The following is a 9,648-nucleotide window of genomic DNA, read 5'->3' on the forward strand; positions in this document are numbered from 1 at the left end:
GAAACAAACCAGGTGTCTTATCTTAACGTGATCATCCGCAACCTCAAACCGTCACCAGCTTATCTACTCTCTCTACCTATTCTTTGAAGCTATATTTCAATGTCAATGTGCATTTTATTGGGATACGCTCTCTAATTTCCCGCGCTATCTCGAACCTAAGACACGCCCCTGCATTGTTAACTCAAATAGACACAAATACTTATCTTGAATACACTGTAAGCAGCCTCGCAAGGTTTGTTGTATGGAATCAAGAGGCATCATGGCCTCGAAAAGGATATATCAATCATGATGGCATCGTGGACAGATGTTGGTACTTGTTCTTGGCTCAGCCACTCCATCAACCTAAACGAAAATTGGATATAATAGAAGCGATCCACAACGCCTCAGCCTCACCTGCAATATAATGTAGGCAATCTTATGGAGGTAACCGGCATTGCAGCGCACCTTTAGTTCCCTGTCAGCATCCATCTGATGGATCCGGCGATGCCTTCAGCCCACTTCATCTCATCTCAAATATGGACTGTACCGTAATACAGAGTACCGGCCTATGCCGGGCTGAGCCACACCCTGTCTGCAGCCAACCAGTCGATCCCATAACCTCCGCTAGCGCTAAATCCCCCCAGGGTCAGTCAGTAGGTTAGGTCGGGTCCGGTCGAATACGGCGCTGTCTGCCCTGGCTGTCGCGTAGGCTGTCAGCATGGAACCTGGCCCAAGAGGTACAGTGGAGGTCCATCGGTCCCCTGGCTTCCGACATACCTACAGGTAACTGAACTGAGCTAATGGGATCAGCTTGGTCGTCGCAAGTTCCGTTACCTTAATTAACAAGGACCGCCTTGTCGTCCCTTCTCCCTCTCTTCTTCTTTCAAAAACAGCTCTCCCCTCGTTATTGCAGAGGCGTGATTTATCACAAGTCAACATTCTTTGCGCCTGAGACCTGATTGTCTTAAGGCCTTATATTCTTCATCTAGAAGGCGAGACACGGACCCTGTTCTGTCGCTTTCCCCTCCATTCAGACTCTTGATCTCCAGCTGTCTCCAAAATCCAACGGGTTGCTATCTGACTACCCCGCCAACATGAGTTGTAAGTTGCGACTATTCGCAGCCTCGTTCTGCTCCCCGCTTTGCATCTCGTCTTGGGCTCGCAAGCCTCTTCTTCTCTAAATCTACGCTCGTCGTTCCTCCCTTTTGAACAATTTGCTGATCATGGCTACTTCTCTAGTCGCCGGCATGCTAAACAGGCTTCACGGCCAGCCTGAGAGCTACGATAAGAAGTGCGCGATTCGAAACCCCCTCTATTACGAAGCCTCCAGATCCTAACAATGCATTTTCCACAGATCCAAGTACAAGTTCGGTCGAACCCTCGGTGCTGGAACATATGGAGTTGTTCGCGAGGCCGATGGCCCTACCGGCAAGGTTGCAGTAAAGATCATCCTCAAGCGAAATGTCAAGGGCAACGAGCAGATGGTCTATGACGAACTCGAGATGCTGCAGAAGCTCAAGCACCCTCATATCGTCAAGTTTGTCGACTGGTTTGAGTCGAGGGTAAGCTTATTCCAACCTTGAAGCCCATATTCTTTGATCCTGGGTCAGCGGCTTCAGTCCCTGGCCTAGCTGGAAACCCCCTCTTTCCGCCTTGGAAATGCACTGTAACTCACATATTTTAAACCACTAGGACAAGTTCTACATCGTTACACAGCTTGCTACTGGCGGCGAGCTTTTTGACCGTATCTGCGAACAGGGCAAGTTCACCGAGAAGGATGCCGCCGAAACCATCAAGCAAGTTCTTCTTGCTGTCGATTTCCTCCACAAGAACAACATTGTTCATAGAGGTATGTGTTATGAACGGGTCATACTGTGGTCCTGCAGCTAACCTCATCTGCAGATCTCAAGCCTGAGAACCTTCTCTACCTCAACAGAGACCCTGAATCCGACCTCGTGTTAGCCGACTTTGGTATCGCTAAGATGCTTGACGGAAAGGGCGAGTCTCTCAAGACCATGGCTGGTTCCTTTGGTTATGCTGCCCCTGAGGTGATGCGCAAGGAAGGCCACGGAAAGCCTGTAGACATGTGGTCTATGGGTGTTATTACTTACACCTTGCTCTGCGGTTACTCACCTTTCCGAAGCGAGAACCTCCAGGATCTCATCCGAGAATGCACTGATAACTCTGTCGTCTTCCACGAGCGCTACTGGAAGGATGTCAGCAACGACGCCAAGGACTTTATCCTGAAGCTTATCAACCCTGAAGCTGACAAGCGTTGGACTAGTGAAGTAAGTTACCACCATCATCTCTACACCCCGCACCAGCTGACTCTGTAACACAGGAAGCCTTGGGTCACATCTGGCTTACTGGTGAGAATGCCACCGACTACAACTTGTTGCCCGAGATCAAGTCGTTCCGCGCCAGAAGCCGATTCAGGCGTATCATCGAAAAGATCAAGCTTCAGGCCCGTATCGAAAAGCTCAAGGCTATGGAGGAGGATCCCGACAACTCAGATCTATCGGCAATCTTCTCCGAGGTTGCCAGGGCAAAGCTCGCAGACGAAAAGGAGGAAAGAGAGGTTCTCCGCGTCACGCAAGAGGTCGAAAAGGATGTCAAGCGACGCAGCTTCCAGGCTTAAGAATAAGATTTGTGGTCGTTACAAATTACAAGATTTTTGCTTTGTGCTAGAGTGCACATCGATATGTGACTTTACAAAATGTCAAGGCAGCCGTCTATTCAAATAAGAAGGATGGGAACGTCGGGTACAATAAGTTGGGACGAGACGATGGACAGGGAACTTGGACTAAAAGCCATGTATGTCTCATCGATGTGGTCGAAGCGATTTAATTGATTTCAAGCAATGCGTCTGGGCAGAGGAAGTGATGATTTTATCACCCCATTCATTCAAGTGTATTTCATGTTTGATTATCGATGAGACTGCATATTGATTACTACTATCCATGCTCTATAAAGTGGTATCATATAATTGAGTCAATAGCAACCCCCCTGTTCTTCTGTCTTGAGCTAAAGAACCAGTCTTTATTGTGTCCTCATTATCCATTCCCAACCCACGCGTCAAGCGCAGCCCTGGAACATATTGCTAGTTCCTCTTCGTGGTATCATTCAAGTCTTATAAACATCAATAAATGGTAGAAAATAAACCGTACATTTTCATCTTTCTCAACAAATATTAGTATTAGACCACCGGCGGCAGCGTGATGGTTATTCCATATCTGCAGAAGCACTTTCGCGCAATTCAGCATACCGTCGCACGTCGAATCGTTTGCGTTCCCAGCCCTTTGCCCTTAACCGCTCGATTCGTGCCTGTAGCTCTGGCGAGCGAGCCTTATCGGCGTTTGGTGTGGCAGATGTAGTCGGGACCACAACCCTCGTGGCCGGTGATAGCGACTTTTCTTCCTCCCTCACAATACTTTGCTGCTGGTCTAGCTCCGCTTCGATGAAGTGGAGATGTCGAAAGACTTGTCGCTGCAGGCCGGAAAGAAGGGCACTGTAGCGATGCACAGAACGAGCATGACGGAAAGGGTCGAGCTCTGATTGCGCGTAAGGCGCAGCCTCATTCTGTGCGGAGCGTGGTGTGAGAATCGATCGGGGTGTCTGTGATGTGGTTCGAAGAGCTAGTGGTATAAAAGATTCACTTCCAGAAAATTCTGGTGATGATGAACGTGCAGGCCCAAGAAAGCTACCGAGGCCGAGTGTTGGTGAATCTGGACGCTCGAGTAACTCCATAGGCACATCGCTGAATGTCACTCGCTTCTTCTTTCGCTTGTATGTGGGTGCACTCTGAATAGATGAAATTGATGATGCAGGTGATAGGCTGTGAGTCGACGTCCATGTCGATGAAACATAGGAGCTCACAGAGCTGTCGGCTGAGTGAAGGCTGGGGAGTGTCGTTGTAGTTCCAGATGGCCTTCGCAGCAAAGCCGGGCCGACAGTCGAATCTGCGGCATTGATGAGTGTCGACGCGCGTTGGTAGTGATCGCGAGCCTGGTAAAGGAGTGTAGTGCGTGCTGGTACACCTTGATCAAGTGCACGAGCGAGCATCTCGAGTGAGTTGGCGGCATAAAAATGAAGGTAAATGAGATAGGCTGGCTCAACGATACTCTGTGTAACGTTAGACTTATACTTTATATTCACGGCTGCAAGAAAACTTACAGAATCCTGAAGATTGTTCAAGATCTCGCTGCACCTAGTCGCACAAGGACGGTAACGACGGTTGAGAAATTCTCTTTTGACATCGGTAATAATATTTGACCACTCGGTAGACGTAAAAGGTAGAACGTTCATTGTTTCTGGGCCGTTCAGAGGGAGCCATTCAGGGACTGAGGAGGCGCGGCAAGTCTCTTTGCGCGATGACATGGATAACGACGATGCTCGTGAATGCCAGAGCGAAGGATTGGTTGCATGAATTGGTTGAGGCAATAGAGCAGCCATGTTAATGGGCGATATCGTGCGGTAGAGGCAGGCCCAAGGCTCGTATCCGAGTGCTGGGATCAAGGCCTCGAGGCAGACTGGGCAGAGGCTGTTCCGGGGCGTTACAATATAAGAGTCCGACTGAAGGCGGCGGCGCGCGTGGCGTGGCCAAAGTTTGTGCGGCCAATATACCAATATGATGTTGCCGAGATTGTTCGTTGTCAATTCAGTTCAGTTCAGCTCCCCGTGGTCAGTCTTATGCGTGGACTGTGACCTCGTAGGACAGAAGACTCAAGGACTGTGACGTGACGCGCGAGTGTCTTTAATGGTCTTCCCTGATAATGAGGGGCAAAAGAGAGACACTCCTGAGTCTTTCCGTAAATTGATTGGTGAGACAATGAGCGAGTCGAAGGTTAGTTCCGCAGCACGAGGCGAGTTGTTGTAAGTGACAAGTTAAGTTGTCTGGAGAGTTGTGTTGTGAAAGCCGGACTTGGGAGTTTGGGGTCACGTCGAGATGACAGAGACAAGATAACACGTTCGAATCAGAGTGAAGAACTCTTGGGCGTTAGAAAACGGAAAACAGACGAAAAAACACATGTTTGTGCGATCGTGGTGCTTGCGGGTAGTTAAGAATTTGACTGGAATTCAAGATATCCGAAAGCGGTTGGTGTTGAACATACAAACGCCACATCGACGAGCCATGTAGCCAGTGCCAAAGTTGTCCAGGTGATGAGTGCAACTTTGATGGCTATGGTTATCGGCTATAATGCCCCGTGGTCGGGAACACCGATCTCTGGGCAACGAAGATCACTGCTGGGCTTGGTCTCGTCCTTTGTGTCAGCGGCGCTTGGTTGCCAGGCAGTTTTACAATAGCCCCAATGACGGCAACGACGCTGGTCATAAGTTATAGTCGTTGATAGACGGGACAAGCTAGAAAGTACCATCATCGATACAAATGAATCATGGCAACTGGTGAGAGAACAATGACTGGCGGGGACTGTTTGACTTACACGATGTGGGTTATTGGAGTTGAGAAGGGCTGAGCAAAGTGTGTCTTGTCACACTTGCACTCTTGAGCCAACATACTAACACAAACTCAGAAACTACTTAATCTTCGTTCATCCACGAACAGAGATGGCACACACTCGTAGGATGACAGGTTCAACCCGAGCACTAGCTTCCACCCTCGCTCGAAGGATATACTCGGTCTCGTCCTTCGGGCTTGGTTCAGCTGGTTGTGCTCCGCTGCTTCAGTTCTAGTAAATGTTGCTCTACTGGAGGAATTTTCAAACATGCTTCAACTTGTTGCTTTGATCATCATCCTGGTACACAAAGAAAGTCCAAAGAGCCATTTCTTCTATTGAAAAAGCTTGACAGTCATACACAAGATGTAGGTAGGTAATCCACGATCCTGCACTGTAGTCTAGTGGATTCCGATCCAGTCAAGCCCAGGTTCTAGGTTTCGCGCCGCCTATCCGCGCGATGTTTAGATCATCCTGTGGGTGGGCCGGCCCGGTGACCGCGGGGCCGCATCGATCATCTCTTATCTCTATAGATTTCGATCTCCTTGATCTCTTTTTGTGTTGTTCCATGGTCGTTGTGCTGAAACCAGCCACCGGATAGAGCTTCCTATGGATGAAAGTCGACATACGTGAATGTCGAGCACTGGTGGGGTGCCTTGGATGACCTGGCTCATAGACACGAAACAAAGGGTGACTGACAAATTAGAATATTGTATAACGCGGGCCACACTGGACTCTACTCGCAGTACAATAGGCACTGCCGCGTTTGGTGGCGTGAACATCAAAACGCCAGCGTCTCGGATCCAGAAAATTGGTTCAGACCACCATTTGGCATGGCAGTCAAGCTTCAACCCTCATGCCCTCTGCTGCGTATTTGTCAGGTGGCAGCAACATCTCGCGGCCCAGCCCGCTCATCGACTGTCGACGGTTGCAAATGCAGGTCCGTCTGACGCAGAATTCGTTGGCGGTTGCGGGAACTGACATGTCGTGAACTGCATATGTGCGACTCGGTACCTGCGTCTCTGGTCAATTGAGGCTCAGGAGGGCCCGCTTTCTAGACCCCCGCCTCCATGTCTTTGTCTATGTTTCTGTTTCTGTCTTTGTTTCGGCCTGGGGATCCTCATTGCTCCCGAGAACGTCGGCTGCAGCCGTAAGCGGGGGCTGGTCACGGCTTGTCTGCCACTTTATGCCGGCCGCGTGGAAGAGCATTTTGGTCCTCGAACAAATCGTTTGGTCTCGATTGTTGACCGTTCGTAGTAACGCTCTCGAAAGCGCCTATCGTTCAAGGCGACAAACTTTCGCTAAAGAATGACCTTGGAGCCCTGCTTGGTCAATCAACAGGTCATTGTTGTCATCGTGGTTGTCGTAGACAGGAACTTTTTGTAAATAGTTACATTAGACCACGACAAATGTAGTCATGATCATCTATATCACGGAGTGACTTCTTTCCCCAATCAGTATCCGCGGTTAAGTACAGGGCGATCATTCTCTTGCAGGGAGAAAAATGCTTCCCAGATTACTCCTTCTATCAAATAACACTCAAACGCCATGGCCATTGTTTTAACTGCTTGTTGTATTTCGTGACATAACCCTACGTCGCTGGGTTGGCGGGGCCTTGCTCTTCTGTTTCTAGAGTCGGCTCGGCCGCTGCTGGTGTAGTTTCGGGCTTAGCATCCTCCTCCGCCTCCTTCTTCTCTGTATCCTTGGCCGCATCGCCCTTGATACCGTGAACCACTCGGAGGCCTTCAGCCTGTGTGGTTATCGCATCGAGCTCGCGTTTTCGTTGAAGTCGGACCTTAATCTCCTTGGCCATATCTTTTTGAGAGACGAGAACACCTTCCTTCTCAGGATGACCATCCTGAAGTCCCAGCTCCTTGATCTTGACCTTGCCTTCGGCAACTTCGTCATCGCCAAGGAACATTGCAAAAGGCACGCCATTAGCCTCAGCGACCTTGAACTGCGCGGCGAACTTAGGCTTGACCTTGTAAGAAAACTCAGCCTGACAACATGTTAGCCTTTTGTTCATTGAATTGATAGTGTCCAATGGCACAATGCTCAACTGACCTTGATACCAGCTTCCCAGAGCTTAGCGCACACTGACATACGCTCCTTCAAGAAGCCCTTTCCGAGGCCCATGACATAGACGTCAACGTCGTTGCTGCGGACGGCAGCGCTCTTCTCAGCGGCCAGCTTGGCCTTGGTGATGGAGAAGATTCTATCGACGCCGAAAGAAATACCGACGCAAGGGATTTGGCTCTTGCCAGAGAACATGCCAACGAGGTTGTCGTATCGGCCTCCAGCGGCCACACTTCCAACGCCAACAGTGGGATCATCAGAGCGGTCCTCATCCTCGCCACCTTTCTTACTCTTTTTCTTTGAAGGCTTGGAATCTGTCTTCTCCTGGCCGGGGGTAACCTCGGGAGCGGAACCCTGGGTGACAACCTCGTAGATGAGACCGGTGTAGTAATCGAGACCTCGAGCCAAGCTGAGATCAAAAGAAACCCGGTCCAGGCAGTTGAATGCCTCAAGGTATTCAAAAAGAAGTTCAAGATCTTCCATACCCTTCTTCATAGACTCGTTGGCGGCCAGTTTCTCGGTGCTCTGCAGCTTCTGGAGCAGATCTTGCTTGCCCTTCAGAACAACCCACTCTCCAATTCGATCGGCGACCTCGCCATCGAGTCCCTTTTCCTCGGTCATTTCCTTGCGCACATCAGCCCAGGGCAGTTTGTCAAGCTTGTCGACAGCCGAGGAGATGGTACGGATCTTGTCTTCAGGCACGCCGCAAACCTGGAAGATACCGTCGAGGATCTTTCTGTGGTTCAGCTTTATCGTGTATCCACCGTTCCAGCCAAGTCCCTCAAATACTTCTGTGATGATACGGAGAACTTCGGCGTCGGGCAGCATGGGGTCGTAGACTCCAGCAATATCGAAATCACACTGGTAGAATTCTCGCATACGGCCCTTGGTCATGGCAGGCTGATCTCGACGGTAGACCTTGGCAATGTGGTATCGCTTGATGTTCTGGATTTGCTTGTTCATAGCGAGGAAGCGGGCGAAGGGGACGGTCAAGTCGTATCGCAGGGAGCAGATCTCACCACCTTGGTCGGCGAGATCGTAAATGAGCTTACTATCCTCTCCATATTTACCGGCGAGAATCTCTCGAAGCTCGAAGACGGGGGTATCAATTGTGACTCCGCCGTGGCGCTTGAAGACTTGGGTAATGGTGTTGAAGATGTGATCACGAATGACCATGTCCTTTCCCTCCCCTTGGTGTACGTTAGGGTCGAGATCCTATGGTTTGAGCATTACCTGGCCATTTTTACTTACAATCCTTTGTGCCCTTGGGGGTCTTGAGCTCGAACTTGTTCTTGGGCGCCATTTTGAGTGTTTCTTCCAATGTCGTTGGAGGCGGGGCAGTGGTGGTGGAGGGGAAGAATGTAGAAGAGGAAGTGAGGCGGGGCAGAGAAAATGCTCTGGTTGTAATGGAGGGGCTTGAAACTGGAGGTGTGCGGGTAGGTGCAATACACTGACGGGCAGGCGCAAACAGCAGCGGTCTTGCTGTAGTTCTTAATATTGGTCTGGCCAAATACAATCTGGCTGAGGCTGATCTTGGCTTCATCCCTCTCTACTCTTTGGTGGGAAGATGGACCTGAGTCCTTTTAATCGAATTGAAGGTTTCGAATCCACTTCGAAATGCCCGTCATGCGAGCGGCGTCGGCGGGACAGAATGACTGGGCTATGTGTCACAGTTTTTTTGGACTAGCAAATGCAAATCGAATTAGGCTGCACATAGAAATTTTTGTATCTAGTGCCCGAGGTAGGCAGGCTGAAATTGGATGGATCTGACAGCCTGGGCGACCAAGGAGATTCTCTTCTAGGGGTTGCTGTGGGGTATCATACGGTATCGAATGCCCTGTAACTGGCATGGTCTGGGTATGAGCCGATCAGGCATGGAACGCAGTTGAGCCTCATCTCAACGAATACTAGATACTAACCTTTATCGATTCTGCAGGTTGGTATATTGTCAAAACTAACAAGAACTATAAGGCATTTACTAAATGGTTATTCTGCAACTGACAGAACTGATCTGTCCCGTCTAGTAAGCTTGAATAGCCACCGTTGAAAGCATTGGTCTACTTTATACTTCTTGTTATAGTCATGATAAGCGTTTAAAACATGTATATATCATTACACAGAAGCCTAGTATTTAAAAATT

At 49.6% G+C, this 9,648-nt stretch overlaps 3 protein-coding genes across 3 annotated transcripts; 1 reads left to right on the forward strand and 2 right to left on the reverse strand.

Annotated features, from left to right (window-relative positions):
- Positions 1-1,202: 1,202 nt before the first annotated feature.
- On the forward strand, positions 1,203-2,617 carry EDB82DRAFT_526398 (kinase-like domain-containing protein; the record flags this gene model as incomplete). The annotated part of the gene is made up of 5 exons (XM_025726794.2): positions 1,203-1,270; positions 1,334-1,541; positions 1,672-1,828; positions 1,882-2,267; positions 2,321-2,617. The coding sequence occupies 5 exons, from the start codon at positions 1,203-1,205 to the stop codon at positions 2,615-2,617; spliced, it is 1,116 nt and encodes a 371-aa protein (XP_025581325.2).
- Positions 2,618-3,166: 549 nt separating this feature from the next.
- Positions 3,167-4,719, reverse strand: EDB82DRAFT_217536 (uncharacterized protein). Its single transcript, XM_025726795.2, has 2 exons — positions 4,153-4,719; positions 3,167-4,101 (listed from the first exon to the last, which is right to left on the reverse strand). Exons 1-2 carry the CDS (start codon positions 4,429-4,431, stop codon positions 3,202-3,204), a joined length of 1,179 nt encoding a protein of 392 aa, XP_025581326.1. The 5' UTR covers positions 4,432-4,719; the 3' UTR covers positions 3,167-3,201.
- A 2,304-nt stretch (positions 4,720-7,023) lies between these two features.
- EDB82DRAFT_433283 (uncharacterized protein) lies at positions 7,024-8,811 on the reverse strand (the record flags this gene model as incomplete). Its single annotated transcript, XM_025726796.2, has 3 exons — positions 7,024-7,431; positions 7,497-8,698; positions 8,760-8,811. 3 exons carry the CDS (start codon positions 8,809-8,811, stop codon positions 7,024-7,026), a joined length of 1,662 nt encoding a protein of 553 aa, XP_025581327.2.
- Positions 8,812-9,648: the final 837 nt, after the last annotated feature.

The sequence above is a fragment of the Fusarium venenatum genome (assembly GCF_020744135.1).
Source record: "Fusarium venenatum strain MPI-CAGE-CH-0201 chromosome Unknown EDB82scaffold_3, whole genome shotgun sequence".
Classification (NCBI taxonomy): domain Eukaryota; kingdom Fungi; phylum Ascomycota; class Sordariomycetes; order Hypocreales; family Nectriaceae; genus Fusarium; species Fusarium venenatum.

Coding starts and splice junctions, on each gene's coding strand:
- EDB82DRAFT_217536 (XM_025726795.2), bottom strand. CDS start 4,431: ATGGCTGCTCTATTGCCTCAACCAATTCATGCAACCAATCCTTCGCTC. Junction 4,102..4,152: donor TGAACAATCTTCAGGATTCT/GTAAGTTTTCTT, acceptor AACGTTACACAG/AGTATCGTTGAGCCAGCCTA.